This window comes from Ambystoma mexicanum, chromosome 10 (assembly GCF_040938575.1).
Source record: "Ambystoma mexicanum isolate Mex_15411 chromosome 10, UKY_AmexF1_1, whole genome shotgun sequence".
Classification (NCBI taxonomy): domain Eukaryota; kingdom Metazoa; phylum Chordata; class Amphibia; order Caudata; family Ambystomatidae; genus Ambystoma; species Ambystoma mexicanum.
In genome coordinates this window covers 1,529,765,142-1,529,785,886 of record NC_090932.1, presented here as the reverse complement: position 1 = coordinate 1,529,785,886, position 20,745 = coordinate 1,529,765,142, and the positions used below count along the sequence as shown (strand labels likewise).

The following is a 20,745-nucleotide window of genomic DNA, read 5'->3' as shown; positions in this document are numbered from 1 at the left end:
TTTCGGCGGCGGCCAAGAAGAAAGAGGGAGGGGGCATCAGCCTCGACTTCAACCTCCCCGCCGGACGGCGAAGGTAGGAAGCTGGATGCGATGGGAAGGGTCATCTCATCTGCAGCGACGACCATTAAGGCGGCCAACTCCCTGGCCATCGTAGCCCGCTACGACAGGGAGTTGTGGTTCAAGATCGTCCCTCTGTTGGACTTCCTTCCGGACGCCAAGAGGGCTGAGGCCCTGGAAATCTTACAGGAAGGTGAGATTGCCTCGGACCACGCCATTACAGGTGGCTACGGACATCGCCGACACCGGTTTCCGTCAGTTGGGCAACAGCGTTTGCCTGAGACGACGAGGATGGCTCAAGGCGACGCATTTCCGCCAAGACGTACAGACCAAGGTTTTGGACATGCCCTTCGATGGGAACAACCTTTTTGGCAAGGCGGTTGATGAGTCCCTTCAGGCGATCAAGACGGACACGGAGACGGCCCGTGCACTGGGGGTGCTCCAACAGCGACGGCCGTCCTTTCGGAGCGCCGGAGGCAGACAGGGTGCCTCCAAGGGAGCCAGCAGCAGCTCCTCTATGTACCGTCAAGCGGCAAGATCTTCGTCGCAGGAGGCCTACAGGGGACGCGGCAAGTCTGGTGGATCCCGCCGTCGTTGCCAAGGTGGTCAAGGAGGCAAAGCGGCCTCCAAGCAAGATTGAACCGACCGTGGGGTCGGGCCCCCGCCGAAGCACCCCCGGTGGGAGGTCGGCTGACGAAGTTCGTGGGCGTGTGGGAGTCCATCTCCACCGACCGTTGGGTGCTGGACACCCTGGCCCTGGGGCACGCCCTCAAGTTCCACAAGAGGTGCCCCCGCATTCCTCCCGTGGCCAGGAAGGAAAATCACGTCCCTCAACTGTTGTTGGAAGTAAGGGCGATGCTCAGGAAAGGTGCCATCGAGCTTGTGCCAAAGAGGCTTCGGGGCTCCGGAGTTTACTCAAGATACTTCCTCGTAAAGAAGAAGACAGGAGGATGGCGTCCCATCCTGGACCTGCGACGACTGAACAAATACATCAAGGCACAGAAGTTCCGGATGGTCACCCTCCAGCACGTGCTGGGACAGCTGGAGGAGGGAGATTTCCTGTCGTCGTTGGACTTGGAGGATGCATACTTCCACATCCCTATTCTAAAGAGACACCGAAAGTTCCTCAGGTTCGTGGTCAAAGGGCGGCACTACCAGTTCAAGGCCCTCCCGTTTGGATTAAAATCGGCGCCCAGGGTGTTCACCAAGTGCCTACCACCGGTGGCGGCGCGGCTGCGCCTGCAGGGGATCCACATCTACCCCTACCTGGACGACTGACTCATACGGGCAAGGACAAGGGAGCTTGCCGTGGAACACACTGCGAAGACCGTCCAGCTGCTCATGGACCTGGGGTTCTCCATCAACTTTCCAAAATCCCACCTGGTCCCGTCGCAAGTCGCCCTGTTTCTGGGAGCACAGCTGGACACAGTGGCGCGGCGGGCCTCACCGTCGGAGGAAAGGATAAGGACCATCCTGGGAAAGGTGCAACGTCTGCTGGCCACGGACGTGGCCAGAGTGAGGTCTATCAAGTCCCTCCTCGGAATGATGTCCTCCTGCATTTATCTGGTGCGCTACTGCAGACTTCGGATGCAGCCCTTACAAGAATTCCTCGACGCCCACTGGATCCAGACGACAGGCAGCTTCGAGGACAGGATCCCGCTCGACGAAGCATTCCGTCAGGCGATAAGATGGTGGGGTGTCCGCTCTCATCTGGCGGCAGGAACAGTTTTCCTAGCCCCGGCCCACCAGGTGACGGTGACGACGGATGCCTCCCTGGAAGGTTGGGGAGAGCACACCGGGGGTCTCCACGCGAGAGGGCTTTGGCTTCCGGAGGAGAAGACTCTCCACATCAACATCTTGGAGCTCCGTGCAGTGTTCTGGGCCCTCAGGTCCTTCCTTCCGTCCCTCAAGGACAAGGTGGTGAGGATCTTCACTGACAACACCACCACGATGTTTTACATTCGGAAGCAGGGCGGAACCAGATCCCCTGCCCTATCCAAGGAAGCCCAGGATCTGTGGCATTGGGCCGTCGCCCAAGGGATGTTTCTGGTACCCTTTCATCTGGCAGGGATAAAAAACACCATTGCCGACTCACTCAGCAGAGAGCTGCGCTCGTGCCACGAGTGGGAACTGCGCCAGGATCAAGTGGACCGACTCTTCCGACGATGGGGCGAACCCCAGATCGATCTCTTCGCGACGGCGGCGAACTCCGAGTGCTGGAGGTTCGCCAGCAGGTTTCCCCAACCGAGGAGCATGGGCGATGCTTTCTCGTTCCCTTGGGACGGCCTGTTCCTTTATGCGTTCCCGCCGTTGCTGTTTCTACTCCGGCTCGTCAACTAGCTCAAGAGGTCCCAGTGCAGGATGATCCTCGTCGCACCGGCGTGGCCGAGGCAGATCTGTTTCCCAGACCTTCTGGACATGTCAGCGTCCACACCAGTCATGCTGCCGACGGACGCAGATCTTCTCTCCAGAGAAGGAGGCGCCATTCTTCATCACGAACCACAGTCGCTGAACTTGCAGGCCTGGCTCCTGCAGCACTAGAGTTTAGAGGATACGACATCCCGGCCGACTGCAGAGGTTCTTGCGAAGGCCAGGGCATCCTCAACTCTCAAGTGCTACGGACACAAATGGAAGAGGTTCTCTGTCTGGTGCCGTGCACAGAAGATTAGCCCTCTGCAGATTACGGCCCCTCAAGTATTGCCAAACCTATTGTCCTTGGCCAAGGCTGGCCTGTCTCACGCTTCCATCAAGATACATCTGGCTGCCGTCTCATGTTACACCAGAACTACAGGACGGGCGTCCTTGTGGTCTCATCGACTGGTGAAGGAATTTATGAAAGGACTGTTCCGATCATTCCCCTGCCCCGGCCTGGGAGCTCAACGTGTTGCTGACTATGCTCATGGGGGCCCCATTCGAGCCTATGCATTCAGTGCCGTTGAAGTTTCTGTCGTGGAAGACAGCATTCCTCGTGGCCATCACCTCTGCACGACGAGTGGGAGAGATCCAGGCCCTGTCTTGCAAGCCTCCATACTTGACTTTTCACGACACAAGGGTGGTGCTGAGGACGCACCCCTCCTTCATGCCCAAGGTGCCGTCGGACTTCCACCTCAACAAGCCCTTGGTGTTGCCAGTTTTCTTCCCGTCGCCTTCGTCGCCGGCTGAGAGGACTCTGCACTAGCTGGATGTAGCTAGAGCGCTGAAGTTCTACGTGGACCGCACAAAGAGTTTTCGGAAGACATCACAGCTGTTTGTGAACTTTGGACCTGTGAATCAAGGGAAGGCTCTCTCGAAGACTTCCATTTCAAGATGGCTCTCCGGCTGCATCATGCACTGTCACCGGTTGGCAAACCGACCGTTGCCAGGCCGCCCGAGGGCCCATTCGACCAGAGTGATCGCTGCTACTACGGCGTTCCTGTCTGGTGTGCCCCTGCTCGACATCTGCAGGGCTGCTACGTGGAGGTCGACGCGCACCTTCACGAGATTCTACTGCGTCGACCGGGATTACAGGGAGGAGTCCAGAGTCGGCCAGGCAGTGCTGCGCAACCTGTTCGCCTAAGGTGAGCCTGATGAGGAGGTAAGAGTTGCTTAATGTTGAGTTGTTGTATTGCTTGATATTGAGCCTTTTGCCAGCTCCCGTGGTTGTGCATGTGTATACTGCTATGTATTCTTATATTCATGAGCATGTGAATCCATGCCAGATTCCATGCTGGAGAAGGAACAAGTTACTTACCTGTAACTGTTGTTCTCCAGCATGGGTCTGGCATGGATTCACATGCGAACCCTCCTGCCTACCCCTCTGCGGCTCTTCACTTGGTCATACTGCCACTTCACGTGCTACCAAATCTGAGGATGGCTGCCAGGGGCGGGGCTTAGGGAGAGGGCAGTCATTGGCTGGGGGCAGTATGACCCAGAGACCAGTGATTGGTTACTACTGAGAAAGACAGATCAGAAACAAATCTGATAATGATTTTTTCTATACCGAGGATTCCCGGCCTGACGATGGGGAATATTCATGAGCATGTGAATCCATGCCAGACCCATGCTGGAGAACAACAGTTACAGGTAAGTAACTTGTTCCTTGCCCGTCTTTTCGCCTTCCTGGACCATCTCATGGCCACCTTGCCCATGCCAAGCACCCCGGCAACCGGAATACCACGGTTTACCACTACCACGAAGAAAAGGGTGGTACCTTGTAACCGGGAAACTCTGCGGTTGGTTTCTTCCCTGGCAGTGCAACGACCTTCAGCTTTCCTCCACGTCGAGACCTCCTCTTCCTCTGGACGAAACACGACCTGCACCCGCTGCCAGGAACAACTGCCCCCGCTAGAGCGTTCTTCCCATTTTCAGGTACTGTGTCCCGCCTGGCTTCCCTTGCGACAGATCGTTCGGGGAGACAGTAAATCCTCGACTTTCTAACCTGGGTTAGCCTGGGGCCTGTTAACTAACTTTTCCTGACTTGATCTCAATCTTTTGTGAACTATCTACAAAGACTCTTTGGGCATAAACCCACTGTGTGATCCTGGACAAATTTCGCTTGCTCTCTCTAAGAGTGGGCCTGGCATTTGAACATCCTTGCTCTCCAGTAGACCCTGCCTAACCTGCCTCACTGTGGTTCTTTGACAAGTATTGAAATTTGTGTGCTTTCATAACTCTGCCTTTTTCCCTCTCTTTTTAATAACTTATTAGAGTGCCATCTTATGTTAAGCGCTCACCTCCGTCTGAAAATAAGTTGTGTTTCTCATTAAGACTTGTCTAATAAGTAATCAGGGTTGTATATATATAATAGTGACTGTGTTGAATTTACTTACCTCTTTTTGTTCTAGTGTAAATTACAAGTGTGTCTTTAAATAGTTATATACTTTTACACCAAAGCTCTGGTCAGTGTTTGCTTGTGCTACTGTATTTCTGTACCTATTGCGTATACTCTATATACTGCCTAACTCATCTTGAGAGAAGTCTGACTGCTCAGCCACAGCTACCAGGTAAATCTGGGTGGTACAGACTGCTACCAATTGGGTTTACTGCCAACCACCTGTAGTCCTAAATCTTTTGCAGTGGTCCGTAAGGGAACTGCACAAGTTTCTGCCTAACAACATGTGGTGTTCCTAAGGGCTCTAATCTCTCATCCTTGCTCTTTAATGACTACTTGCTACTTGGCCCTTCTGGCCCACCTTATCTCTAACTTCTCCTCTAACTTTCAGTGTTATGCGATGACACTAAGCTTTTTCTGTCTCCCCTCAGCCTCCTCTCCTCTCTCGCTCATTCCTGCACTTACTCAGAGCAATGTGCCCTAATTGCACTTCCCTTCCCTCTCCCTTTCACTTCCCTTTCTTCCTCCCCCCCTGCACTTGCGCATCGCACTTGCACGATCTGAATGACACAAGGCCTAGTAAGATTGTTTGTTCTGTCCTTCCTCTGTCTTCCCTCCCTTGTCTTGTCGCGCCTAGAAACACTTGTGTACAGGCGTGTTATAAATTACTTATCATATTACCACTGCTTCAGCCCAGACCATCTTAAAAATAGTGCAACCGCGAGGGGAGTTAGTGACAGTCGGCGGATATAGCAGAGACGTTTGCAATTTTATGAATCATTATATACCTCAGGGAGCCTGAATCAAGACGTGACCGAGGACTACATTGACTTGATACCATTGCTAAATGTCGCGCCCATGGAAAGTGGAATATTTGAGGGAGATATTGGTAGAAGAGGTAGAGGCGGCAATCAAATCTCTACCTTTGAATAAAGCACCCGGACCCAATGGCTTTCCGGCAGTTTTGTATAAGAAACGCAGTGGGAAGCTAGCCCCCCCAAGCTCACTAATCTCTTTAACGCAATAGCAAACGAGGGGAGAGTGACCCAGACCATGACAGAAGCAGAGGTGGTGGCGTTTAAGAAGCCGAATAAGGATGGGACACATTGCGGTTCCTGTAGGCTCATTGCGTTGATGAACTACACAAAATTATATACGTCCATCCTGGCAGCTAGATTATCCCCAATACTTCTGACACTGATTGCTGATCTAATAAAATTACGAAACGCCAGGTTCCTTCAGTGCTAATATCAGTAGATGCCGAAAAGGCATACGACCGGGTTGAGTGGCAATATAGGTGGCAATGCGTCATTGTTATTTCCGTAACCTTCTCTAAGCAGAGCAGCCTGCATACAGTTCCAAGGTAAAGTCTGAGTGGATTCACACTTTGAGGTTAACAGTCACAATACATTGCCATGAGTTCAAGGGTACACAAATCCAGCAGGGGCACAACCATACATATTCCACATTCTGGTTCCTTCACTCCCCCATTCACCCCATTTGACTGCCCCAGTGTCACCTATCTCCCTCCCTTCAGGCCCCTCCAGTTCAGCAGACATTAACCCCCCCCCCTGCCCCTACGGGGCGTTCAGGTGTGCTGAGGAGTGCAACTCATTTAACAGCTGACTCCAATCCAACACCACCCAGTCTTCGAACATTGGGTCCTCTTCAGGATATCTAGATCTGCCATCCCCACCTACGAATGTCCTCCATCCACTGTCTCAAGGACGGACCCTGTTTTTTTTTCCCATGCTATAAATGCTTTCCTTTTGGTCAGTACTAGCATAAATTGGGCCAGTCGTCTCCGCGTTTTATGGTGTTTCCCACTTTGTAGTAATCCCCATAAGCATACTTTTGGGACACATTAAAAACTGGAGCCCAGTAGCCTGTTGATTTTTGATACTACTGTTTGCCAGAAGTCTATGATCACTGAACACCTCCACAACATGTGCCAGATCCCTGCTTGCCCTGCCCCACATCTCGGGCAATCTGCACTCAATGATTTCTCCTTTGGTGGTTTTAAAAGGAGTTACATATACCCTATGTAGGACATTTAATTTTATCAATAGAAATCTAGCATTTCTCTGTCTTCTGGATCTGCTCCCACATGGTCTCCCAGTATGCTTCCGGGATCTGTTCCCCTGCATCTCTTTCCCACTTGACCTTAACTGCTAGCTCCTCCCCAGGGGACAGCTCCCCCCACACCTCCCCCCCCCCCGATTCAGTAGCGCATTAATGGATTTGTAGTGGGTTCCTCCGGGATGTCCACCCACATTCTCGCTAAGCGCTTAACCATTGTCCTGCAGGCTAGAAACTGCCACCTAGAAATCACATATCGCTGCCTCCATTCCTTAACTGGTATCACCTTACCTCCTTCATACAAGGCCCTACTGAGGTACACCCCTTCTCCATCAACCCCGAGAACCCCATTCTCCGTACTGCCGACCTGAGAGCCCCGAGGCTGCGCTCCACAGTAAGTTTGCACTATAGAGTCCCATTACCTGCTTATTTCTCAAACGCTTCTTCCAGATCTCCCGTACCACCTAGAAAACATTTGGGCCCCCAAACCCCGCCCCAACGGCTCCCCACAGTAATTCCACTCCAATGAGCTGGGAGACTCCCCAATGACCCTGTCAGCACCCTCCAATCCCCCCCCCCTCCCCACCAGAATCCGCTTGTAGCTGGGCTGCCATAAAATATGGATCATAATTTGGTAGGTTGAGACCCCCCTTCTTTACGTGGACGTCATAGTGTTGCCAGCGAGACCCTTCTCCTCCCCAAATTCCACAGGAGCTCCCCAACTCGTACATCTAACATCTTGATGAAGACCACCTTAATGGCATATGGGATGTTTGTAAAGTAATAAAGGAGTCTTGGGTGAAAAATCATTTTGCATAAAGCTACCCTGCCTATCAATGATGGCGGTAACGTCTTCCAGAACTGGACTGGGTCCCCTATCCCTGAGAGTGCTCTACCTGTATTGTATACAAATGTCTCTTTGATACTGGATACCCAGATACCAAAACGAGTCCACCAGTCTAAGAGGGCCATCGGGCCCCGATCGCTGAGACATCCTAATGGTAACAACACTGATTTTTCTGTATTGATGCAATATCCTGATAACTTTCGCGAAGATGCCCACCACTTCTAGTAGGATTGGAAGGTTGTTCAGTGGGTTCCCCACATATAACAACAAATCATCTGCGTATAAGGAGATCAGGTGTCGTACCCCTCCCACCAGGAGGCCTGCGTGTCTCATTTCTTTCCCAAGGTACCTCGTCAGCGATTCCAGCACCATTACAAACAATATTGGGGGAGACTGGGCACCCCTACCGCGTCCCTCTGCTTAATGTCCATCGCTGTGACACCCAGTCATTCGTTCTTACTCTTGCCATTGGTTTATTGTACAGAAATCGCAACCAGCGACATGTGTTGTCCACAATCCCATAGGCTCCCAGCACCGAAACAGCCATTCCCACTCCACGGAGTCTAAGGCCGTCATGGCGTCGAACGAGGCCACCGCCATGTCCTCTCGAGAGTCCCTAACGTGGTCCATCACATGGTGCAACCGATGAAGATTCATTGTGGTGCTGCGCCCCCCACCCCCTACGAACCCACACTGGTCTGGGTGTACCAGACATGGGGCCACTGTGGACAATTTGGTAGCCAGTACCTTTCCCAGGATTTTCGACATTTAATAACAAAATCAGGCGATAGGATGGGCACTCGAGATGGCCTTTACGTTCTTTTAATAGGGCCGTTATTATTGCTTCCGGCATTGATTCTCGGAGAATCCCTGTCTCAAAGTCCATGCCATAGAACTTCTTAAGTCAGGGGACCAATAGCTCCTCGAACCTACAGTTGAACTCCACGGGAGTCCATCCCCTACCAGAGATTTACACTTTCCCATCGCCCGTAATTCCTCACATATTTCGGATTCTTCGATTGGTCCATCTAGCTTTTCCCGGACATTGCTCGCGAGGACCGGCAATTCTGCCATATCTAGGAGTTCCTGTGCATCCTCTTCCGAATGTCTCTCCGCTCATATACAAAGATTGATAGAAGTGTTGAAAGGCTGCATTGATGCCTGCTTGGGTGACGGTTAAGTCCCCTCCCTCCATGTGAATCCGTATATTCCTCCGACTCCCATCAAATCTTGAAAGTGAGTCCTGTGTCTCCCGATGAGATGCCAAGTGTCAGTTAATTCTGTGCCCGTTTTGCCATGGAGCCGCTTCCTGTTCTAGGGTAACCATCTCCCCTTCCAATTTTCGTAACTTCTCCTGTACAGTTTTCTTGACCTCATTTGATTTAGCTATACAAGCTCCCCTAACCGTGACCTTGAACGCCTCCCATAGGGTTCCCCAAGCCCTTGTTTTAAAAATAAACTAACATCTCTTTCTTTCAGCGATTCTTTAAATGCCCATCCTCCAGAGCCGCGACTGAGTCTCCAGGAACACAGTGGTGACCTCCGTCATATCCCCCCCATGTTTGTTACCAAGGGTGAGTAATCCGAAAGGATCCTTCCTAGGTATTCCATACCACTAAATCTGAGGAAATGTTCCGCCCAGACAAACGAGTAATCCAGTTGTGAGTAGGTTCATGCACCCCGGAGAAATACAAGTAACCATGATCCTGCCCATGAGCTCCAATCCACAACTCCACCTGGTCCCAATCCCCTACTATCTTCTGCAGTGAAAATGCTGCTGGTTGTTTCAGTAAACATGAGCTTCCCCATACTGTCCAAGTTAGGGTGTAAAAGCCAATTAAAATCCCCTCCCTGTATAAACAACCCCTCACGATACCCTCCCACCAAGTGCATCACCGATGGGAAGTATTCCTTATCCTCCACATTAGGAGGAAAGGAATTGACCACACAAATGCCTCTGCCTTCCAGCACACCCTGATGTGCTACTGTTTTGCCGACCTCATCAGTTACCACCCTGCCTGCCTGTAGGGGCACCCTGCTGCTACCCAAATCAACACCCCTCTCGCGTATTTAGAATAAGATGTTGCAACTACTGTTCCTCCCCCTTATCTCTTAAGTAGGTCCAAATCTTTACGTACCATATGGGTTTCTTGTATCAGGGCCAGCTGTATCCCCTGTCATTTCAGAAAACCTCCCCGTTGACATTTCAACTTTTTACTTAGACCTCAGACATTCCAAGTCCCGATTCTCAAGTACTCACCCCCTGTTTCGGATACAATTGTCTCTACCCCTCCGCACATTCCCCACTGCCTCACCCCTCTCCCATCCCTACACCCCCCTGTCCTGTATATGCTGCTCCAATCCATTGTACCAACCTGGCTTCAAATTCCAACAAACAAGGCAACCGTGCTCTGTGTTAGCACCCCCAACTTCACGCGATCAATACAGTTGAGAGAAATCTGGTATAAGGTAATGATGCAGTGGTACTATACCCCAGTAAAGGTACATAAAATGTATACGACTAGCTCACAGGAATGTTGGAGAGGATGCTCGGGAAGCGGGGATTGGAAACACATATGGTGGGATGACCGGTTCATTTTGGGCAAGCGTTTTCTCCCAGATAAAATCAATGGTCACATTTGACATGGCCCCGACCCCCAGGGAATGGATGTGTAAGCTATTTGTCCCAGAAATTAGTCGGACGGATTGAATCCAGAAGAAGGCTTTCATGATGATGCTGATAGCAGCATGGTAGGCCCTAGCGAAACGCTGGAAACAGAGGCAACCTCTAAACAGGCAATGGTTGGCTGCAAAAATTATGGGGGCTGCTTGCAATGGAGTGGGTCACATATCGGGGGAAGGCTGGACATTCTGACGAGACTGGAAAGGGGTAATGGCATACCTACAGGGGCACAATATGAAGCAATGGTGCCCCCACAACTTGCCGATATTGTACTTTGTATGATAACTCGAAGATCGCAAGGGAAGAGCTGGGGGAAATTAAGAGTTGGGAAGAATGCTGCTGTAACGGGCAAGGGAGAGGGTAAAACACTAGGGTAATAGAAAACTATCCCCACTGCATTGAAAGATGCTGTGTGCACTGCAAAAAAGTTACCAAAAAGCTAAATAGACCAGAAGGAAACCTAGTTTCACAGTACTGATAGTCTGAAAGACTGATCAGTCTTCCTATAACGAATTGGGGAAAAGGCCAGGGGAGACTTCCCTGTCAACAGTTAGAACATGTTCGAAAACAAAATGTTTGGGGGTCCATAGAATATGCAGGGAAAGTTGCCTAAAGAGAGGTCTTTCCTAACCACACCCTACATTCAAAACATGCAAACCCACAAGTTATTGCTAGCTTCGTTTGACATATTGCTCCCACATTCCATGTCGGAAAAAAAATCTTCAGCCTTACCCCTGTATTAGTGTTTAGTTCACATTATAGGCAACGGCATGGGCCATCTTGGATCCGTTCCATATTTTCTGTTGTCCATCTTTCGCAAAGCGTAGACCTGCTTTATCTTATCCTTTAAAATCTTTTGAAACTCTTAATTCCAAATTATAGTTGTTAGCCAAGTCACTTGGGATTCTAACAATGAGTTGTTTATCATGAAAAGATGCCAGTCGTAAAGATATTTTGTATAGAGATTGATTATCCACTAGCAAGCAGCCCCAGAGGCAGATTTCCTTTCGCCAATTTTAGACGCCTTCCTTAGAAGACGTTCCTCCGCATTTTTTTCCAATTGTTATCCTGTGCATGTATCAAAAGTGCTAATGAAATTTAGGGGCAACAGGTGCAGGCTTTACAGTTGTTAGGCAGAATCATATGCAGTAACCTTTGGGAACACTAATCAGTTATAAAACAGTTCACTATCATAAAGCAGCAGAAAATCAGTCTTAATATACAACAACCCCCAATCAATTCTGGGCAAGTTAGGCTCAAAATTAAGTGTGAGCAAAATTGCACTCCAGCAATTTAAAAGGGAGAACAGACCAGGTTATTCAAAATCAATAGCACCAAAACGTTATAGGCAGGGCAATCTAAAAAAAAGGCTACTACAACTAGGATTCAAGTCAATAGGTCTGGGCCAATGTTAATGGTTCAGAGTCTTAGCAGAGGATCACACAGTTCAAAGTAGTTGGCGGTTAAGTCTTTGCCAAGAGTTCAAAACAAAGTTGGTCGGAGGAAAAGTTATTCATCAGCCACCGGCGCCTCAGCCTCTCCCCAAACCCCTAAGCCCACACACCGTACTGTAGCCACCACCTCTCTGAAATGTGGTTTGGTCAACACCAGATCTATCCTAGCCCATGCCTTGGATATTCACGACCTAGGGGCGGCGGAGTAGCTCTCATTGCCAAAGAAAGTCTTGCTATTAGAAGAACAGAGGACGACCACAGCTGCGACTACCTCCCACTTAAAATCAATCTCTCCCCTAACATGACTCTGGCTCTCCACATCGTCTATCGCCCCCCGGGACCTATCACTGATTTCCAGGACTCCCTCATCCACTCCCTCTCCGCCAACCTGAAAAAGACATCCAAAGTCCTACTCACAGGTGACCTCAATCTTGGCCTTAATGACCCTAATGACGCCCACACAGCCACCCTAAATAAAGCCTTATCCACCCTAGGATTCGCGCAAGCCATCGCCCATCCCACGCACTCCAAAGGAAGCTCACTGGACTGGATCACCCACCACAACTGTCCAGTACTTATTACTGAGAATTCTCCTATCCCGTGGTACGACCACCACTACATCCAATTTGACCTTGATACCACCAAAGAGCCACCCATGCCCACTATCCCCCTCCCTCCAGAAATTCTCGCCAACTCACGGCTGAAAACATCACTCCATTCTTCAAAGTGCCCGCACTCCAGGCTCCCTTCCCGCAGGACCCGGAAACTCTTGCCAGATCCTTCAAGCTAGCCATGACCCAAACAGTTGACTCTATTGCTCCCCTCACTCTCAGGAAAGCCAAGAAAACCAAGCACACTAATGCCTGGTTCTCCCAGGAACTGCTTCAAATGCGTGCAAAAAAAGTGCCGCCCTCGCAGCCTGGAAAGCCAAACCTAATGATACAACCAAACTAGCCTTCAAGACCATCTCCAAAGACTATAAATCGGGCATAATCCATGCCAAAGCGAACTCCTTCAACACTAGGATAGCCAACGCCAAATCCGGCACCAAGGAAATCTTCGCCATTTTTAGGGAGCTATAAACCCCATGCACCCTGCCTCCTACCCTCCTGAAGGATGAAAAATGGTGTAATGACACTCAATCCGCCATGCTCAACAAACTAAATACCCTGCAAACGAAAATCCTAGCTCACCAAAAGGCCTTAACACTCCTAATTGCCTCTCAAAATTGTAACCTGAACAAGGAGATTACAACCAACTCCTCTCCAGTATTCAACTTCAAGGACGTGAGTCCTCTCCCTCCTAAAAACTATCAAACCGTCCAACTGCAAGGGCGACGCCTGCCCTGCCCAGCTCATTAAGGATTGTGGCACGACCCTCGCCCCCTTCCCGACAGCATTTATCAATGCCTCTTTCCAGTCTGGCCATGTCCCATCCGACCTCAAAGAGGCTTGGGTACGACCACTCCTCAAAAATCCATTCCCTTGACCCCTCTGTACCAGGGAACTACAGGCCTATTACCACTGTCCCCTTCCTGCTCAAGATTCTGGACAAAGCAGCCTACCTGCAAGTCCAAAAATTCCTTGAGGACCACCGCCTCCTGGGCCTTCGGCAGTCTGGTTTCTGGCCACGACATGGGACCGAAACGGCCCTCCTTGACTTAGAAAATCAAATGGAGGACATTAGAGACCCCGGAAAACCAGCGCTCCTTCTGCTCCTTGACCTGTCGGCCGCATTTGACCTTGTGGACCACAACACACTTTGCCATCACCTTTCCATTGCTGCCAAATTCTCCCCTAAAGCGTGTGCGTGGATTACCTCGTTTCTACAGGAAAGGGACATAAAAGTATTTTCTGACTCGGCATGCGCCTCTCCCAGTAACATCAAATGTGGGGTGCCTTAGGGCTCCTGCATCGCGCCCACCCTCTACAACTTATTTACTAGGCCCCTCTTTAACCTTCTTGACACGTTGGACATCTCATACACCAACTACGCTGGTGATACTCAGGTGCTCATCCCTCTCACAGGCGACTACGAGGCAGACCGGATCACCCTTCCATTTACTGCACCAGCCAAGCCTGGATGGCAGAAAATTGGCTGTGCCTCAATAGTGACAAAACCAAGCTCTTACTCATTGGCTCACCAACCATCCTGGGCAACCTCGACAAGAATATCGTTCCTTCACCGTCAATAATATACCCATCGACGTGTCCCACACAGTTAAAACCCTGGGAGTCTACCTAGACTCCAACCTCACCATGAACAGGCAAGGTCAACGCCATTGCCTCCTCATCGGCCTACTACTCAAAACTGCTCAATGCAGTAAGACCCTTCTTAACCACACAAAACTGCCTTACTATCGCTAGGGCTACTATCGGCTCAAGACTGGACTACTGTAACGCTCTCCTCTGAGGCACATCCAGCAAAAACATTGCCAAACTCCAGCTTGTTCAAAACAACGCTCTTAGGGCGGCCAAAGGATTTCCTAAAAAGGACCACATATCGGACCTCAGGAAACGGGTGCATTGGCTTCCCGTTAAACAGAGAGACATCTTCAAAATCCTCTCCATCACCCACAAATGCCTCCATGATCTAGCACCACCATACCTCACCCAGCACATAGGTATGCCCACAATCACAAGGCCCTCTAGGCTATCCTACACCAACTTGATCACCAAGCCCACAACATGCAGAGTGCGTGCTGGGGGCTCCAGCTTCCCAGGTATTGCTGCCACCCACTGGAACGCACTTCCCCCACACATCAGGGCTATCGACTCCCACCTGGCGTTCCGCAAAGCCATCAAAACCAAGCTTTTTGTCTGAAATGTTAGGCCTAGCTCCTGCTTTGTACTCGACTGTAAACTACCATGCTTGCCTAAATGTACTTTGCAACTTACCACCTATGTTGTAACTAAGAAACCCCATGCCTCAAATGTGTATTCTTGCCTACGTACACTTTCTTGAAAAAGCGCCTCAATGCCCTTGGTCTGCAGTGCGCTATACAAATGTAAATAAATAAATAAACTTATTACAAAAGGACATATATATTTTTTTGGTAAAGAAGGGGAGTGACTTGACCTCTAAGGGCTTATGAACCACATTGTAAATGGAAATGTTGTGAAGACAGAACTTCTTGATGTTTTATGAATCTGAAAGACTTCACTTTTCCTTCTTTTCAATAAAGAATGCGTGCAGATCAGCGTAGCACTGAATCCCGCCAAGTAGTGGAGGTGGCAGTCAAAGAGCACAAAGCTGAGATTCTGGCTCTTCAGCAGGCATTGAAGGATCAAAAGCTGAAGGCTGAAAGTCTCTCTGATAAGGTGGGTAAAGCCATCATAATTATTTCACATTTTAAAAAAGAAATGAAATACGACTACTTTGTTGTCAATGTTTTGACTCATTTGTAGGTGGCTGGGAAGAAAGAGAAGTCCTTGTTACACTGTTCTCATGCCGGGCAGCATCATTTACTCTGGGGTAATTGCCTACACCACAGGGAAAATGGAATCTTAAAGGTACACTGTCTCATTAAGAGCTTTTACAGACACGCTCTGTATTTCAGGTTTCTTCATGGTCCTTAACCTGGCCCTATATTTGTGCATCACCAGTGTCGCACCCTGCTTGTTGGTACATCATAGAAACTCTTACTTGGCTGTCGCCTCCCATTTTTGCAGGGGAGTAACTTTGCCACGTTCTACGTATTGCATTTTCGTGGGAGTGTTTTGCTACATTCGTTTTTGGTTAGTCACTATTCATTTATTTTCATTTTACCTCTCTCTAAGGGATTCATTATTAAACGCGATGTATTGGTGGTTCTAGGCATTTTTCTCCAGTTGATTGGTAGCAAGAATGCAGGACCTATCTTGTAAACTACCATCCAGTTCCCACCTTCTTCTCCTCTGCTAGGATAGCATGAGGCGTTTGTTTCTTGAGACTCTAGTTTCCCAACACTGAAATATTTCAGAGGAGGATTTATTTATGATTAGTGCAGTAGAGAATGCACCCAACCACTAACAATGCGATTGGGTGTTGACAAGTAGATTAATTCTCTACTTGCAATCCTTGAAAATGCCGCATCTTTTATTACTTCCCATTGGTACAGGAATTCATTTTGATCATTGGAAGTATTTTCTTTTGACTACTCTTGTATCTCAATTCTTCAGAAGACACATTTTCACTCGAAATGTGGTGATGAGGTGTTTAGTATGATTTGTTAAAGCTAATTGGCCCATTAGAGAGTCCTCCATCTCAGGCTGAGAGTGCATCCCTCATGCTTTCTGAGCATTAAGCTTTGGAGTCTATTTGCGAAAAAGATGCCATCTGGCAAGGGAATTCTATGCAGCCTGTTTGCTTGAGCATGCTTGGCATATATTGACACCCCTCCCCATTGCTTTGGGGGGGGCCTGCAGGCTGGTTCCTAAACATTTGGAAGTGGGAGCGGGCAAGTTACCGGAGTCAAGAGAGGTTACCTTTGTCATGATTCTGGTTATCTTAGTCCTTGCTTTCTCACTTATTTTTCACTTTACCACACAGCACTTATCCTGCCATCCCCTTTGACCACGTGCCATGAACCAAACTTTAAAAATGGGGAGAAATCTTAAGGAACCGGGTATGATGCTAGGGAGAGTGTAGGGTTCATTCTGGCTCGCAGATGGATGCAGGTATATGGAGGGAACATGTTAAAGCTCTTGAAGAGACTGCATATCTTAAAGAATGTTCATTATACCAGTTGTTTGGAGAGTTCACAAACCAATTTGACAGAGAGGCAGCGAACACTGAGTCATGGAATAACAAAGGAGTTTATTTTCTCTGACCCCCTGTGTTTTTGTCCCCGGCCACAAAAATGGGTCTTGTCTGTTGCATCACTGGTGATTGTGGGTGGCACAGTGTGATAAATAAGGATGTTTGGTATGATCTGTTTGTAAAGGGTCAGTTTCACATATCCTCGTTTTTATCACCTTACGAGCCAACGGTTTTAGGATCCACATTGTTGATTGTATTTTGTATGTTCTCTTTTTGTTATCTGTGACGCATATATTTGTTATAGTGAGCCAGGTGTGTTAGTTCCTGCAATGGCACTTGACCTGTGAAGTGCTATTGATGATCTGGTGAAAAGGAAGGCTAATGCCACTAAACAAACAATATATTGCTGGATTGTTTTCTGTGTCTTTGTTCTGCAAGGTTGCTAGGATTCAAGTTTCCGAGGATCTGGTGACACATTCTACCGTAGGAAAAGCAGCTCCAATTTATGCTCAGGTACATTTCCTATTCAGGAAATCTGTAAGGCAACAATCACCCTCCATGCATGCATTAGCATTATTGGCTTAATTTATTGGCTTTGCAGGGAATATGGAATTTGATTGGGCAATTGTGCTGACCAAGAATGTGTTAAGATTATTCCTTGCTTCCTTTCACCACATATTTTCAAGACTATCACTGCTAGGTTTTTCTCTTGTTCGAAAAGCAATACTGTCACCAGAAACTGTGTTTCTCTCAGGAACTTCATCTGCTCACAGATTGCCAACTGATAAGTTGCTCCTTTTTTTCAGAATTGCCCCATTGTCACCACTTCATGGGCGGCACTAGCCGAGGCTTTAATCTCAAATAGAGGGGATATATAGGGACTTTTGTTCTGTATTTGATGGGAGTCCCTCACGCACCACATCTAGGAATGCAATTCTTCAAGGACCTGTGTGACCCCAACGTTTGGTATTTGTATTCATAATTAATTTTACTGGACATGAGCAATACAGTTGGGTTCCAGAAGGAATGTAACTATAAAACATCTGAATTTAATACCCACAGTAATACTCAAAGGTCCCCTTTTTAATATTGATGTAGCATGTTAGCTATTCAAATGCAAAGCCTATGAAGATAGTGAAAGTTAATCGGATATGATGTTGCTGCTCAGTTAGGGGTGTCGGGATTTCATTAGAAAACAGAAGGAAAAGAAGAGTAAGACAACAGATAGGACAAAAAGGCAATTGGAAGCTTAAGGAAAAGATCTATTTCTAATGGTCTCCTCCATCCCACGGATTCCTCATCCATGATATCCTTTATCCAGCAGCAGCTGCTCTCCAGAAACTTTCCTTCCGCAGGGGGCACAGCAGGTCTCTGCATCGGCTCTGCTCGAGACATCTACGTGCCCTGCACCGGTCTTCTGGGCAAGTAACTATGGTGGGGCTGCGCCCTGTGAGCTCACCTCCTTTTTTCCACACACGCTGTTCGCTACTACAAACACTGCTCTTAGCTTTATTGGAATTACTGCACTTGTTGCTACGTCATTCATGGTGATGGCGAATCCAACATGATCATCAGGGTTCAAATCCTGTGTGGATTGCAGGCTTCAGATATCCGTGTTGGGCCCGCACAGCATATGCCTTTACTTCGTAGGTGAAGGCCACGACGTGCAGGAATGCGTGTTGTGCCAATCAATGCACCAGAGTGCGCTTTGAGAATGTACAGTAAAGCTCTTCACCTTCCACCACAAGAGAAGGGTGATAAGCCGCCTCGTTCGAGGTTGCCAGGACAGATCGCAGCACCGAGGGACACTCCTATCCGAAAGGACAAAAGAAGCAGCACTGCAATAGCTGAAGATCACCTGGCGGTTGTTCGCTGATTCACTCCTCTACAAAGAAGAGGAGCCACCACTCCAAGGAGGGCCATGAAGAGGCCCTGCAGGTACCTTTTTCTACCTAATCCTCTACCCCAGAGGAATGTGAAGCTTTCTGAATGAAGACTCTAGGCATCTTCGCCAAGGCCCCTACACTTCTGGCCCCAACGCAACGGCATCAGCGCCATCGGCTTTCGTGCCAGCGCAGATGGCTTTGGCCAAGCCGACAGATCCCACAGCACTTGGAAGAGCTGCCATGGAGTCTGCAGTCAAATGAGACAAGATCGCAACGAAGGGGCACACTGTTCAGTCTTCAGATGTTGGCGGTTTGATCGATGATCCCGGTCCAGCTGCGCTGTCTGGTGCTGACGATACCAGAATCCCAAAATAGTTCCTTCCACTCAGAGGTTTGCGATGATGAAGGGGATCCTGTCCCTTTCGGGCTGAAACCCTTCCACTCAGGGAAGTGAGAGACTTCCCAGAGGAGTGTTATGGGGAACAGGGTGACTTGGTATACCTGGCAGCCGACTTGCAGGATGCAAGTGTTGTGGACACCTCACCAGAGATGGACATAATCCCTATTGCCACCACTGTCAAGCCACAGACAGCTTTCCAGCGCCTGATGGTGAATGTGGTCGATAATTTAGGGCTGTCGTCCCCTCACAGCGTAAGGTGCAGTATGACCTGACCAACATATTGGATGAGGGTTTGCTGCCTTTCAGTCAGGCAGCAGAGGGGCATGTGATGGAACTGCGGGCCAAACTATTGTCAGCCCTCACCATGGATCACGACCTGCCCAAGAATCACAGGCAGGCCCTGCCAGACTATTTCTTTCTGCCCACGTGTCCTCAGAGTTGGTGGAACAGGCCGCTATGGCGAACCTCAAGACCACCTCGAGTATTTGCCCCTAAACATGTTAGCACACATGGGGCAGGAAGATTTTCGTCTCTTTGAGCCTAGGTCTCTGGTGTTTCAACATCTCTTGTGCCTTCGCCACATTTTCTTTTGGTTTGTGGTTCATGATGGCCGAGATGCAGGACGGCTTTGACGCCCATATTAAAGACGGCAATGATGCCTCCCAACAGATTTTGCAGTCTGGCCTTGACACAACAGATTGCATCGCAACGACAGTGGCCACCAGTAGTCTGGCTGAGGATGTCAGGATTTGCTACCAACATCTAAGAGAAACACTTGGGCATGCCATTTTATAGCATGATCTTCGACAACCGTGGCCACAAGTGGCAAGTCACGGGTGCACGCCCGATGGGCTGGGGCGCTGTTTTTCTTTTCGGACACGTGTAGGTACCTCAGACTCGCCCTGTTACAAGGACCAAAAGTTCTTGGACTCAGAGAGGCAATAAACCACACTTGGACCAATAATTAGAATATAAATGGCTCTTTACAAGCCTTTTATTGACACACGTTATAAACAACTAAAACATAGAATGTGGTTTATCATACATAGACATAAAAAATAAACTTCACCGTTAGGGTAGTTGCAGAAGAAAACTTCATCTCAGCCACCACGATACTGCCCAGTCCCAAAGCAGGTAGGCAGAGAGATCACACGTGCTAACGGGGTCTGGAGTGGAGTGTCCTCCCTCTCAGTGAGACTTCATCACCCGGGGTTCCAATTCTCTCTAACCTTCCATGAGGAGTACCTCTCCTCTTTATGGGGAAATCCCTGCCCCTTCATGGTTACCAAACTGCCTCCGGCCGAAGGACAGACATGAAAACCGCAGCTTATCTTCCTCGCACCCGTTCCCAGCACTCTGTATCCCTGCACCTGCATAGCTCTGACTCCCTTCTTGGCTCGTATTTCAGCAGACAATGCAACAACTATCCTCCACCATTAGCTCATCTGAACTCATTATGTGACCTCGCAACCGTTACAGAATTTACGTTTGCTTATTGAGCCGACAGAATCCTAGGCTTTCATTGCAATAATGGAAGTGAATGTCCAAATTGGCCATGCACCGGCACCATGTTGTTTTCGCTCATTTTCGCATATACACTGCACTCCACCCTTTGGACAATCAACTGTCCTAACCCTATGGATGAAAGGACGGTTCTCGAAAACCGACGAAACATTCCCCACAAATTCAGGATACAAGAAATGCAACAACTAATCAACACAATAAAAATAACAAAAACCCAAACATAAATATAACGCAATGAATCTATAATACATGAACACACTTGTTC

The 20,745-nt window shown here is 49.0% G+C and overlaps 1 protein-coding gene across 20 annotated transcripts in view; it reads left to right on the top strand.

The window, feature by feature from the left end:
- Positions 1–20,745, top strand: part of CIT (citron rho-interacting serine/threonine kinase) — a 2,264,529-nt gene that overhangs the window by 1,326,973 nt on the left and 916,811 nt on the right. For all 20 annotated transcript variants that reach the window (XM_069619729.1, XM_069619715.1, XM_069619714.1 and 17 more), the window contains one exon: positions 15,115–15,250. In XM_069619729.1, the coding sequence (XP_069475830.1) occupies positions 15,115–15,250 (136 nt within the window). The remainder of the gene's footprint in view (positions 1–15,114; positions 15,251–20,745) is intronic.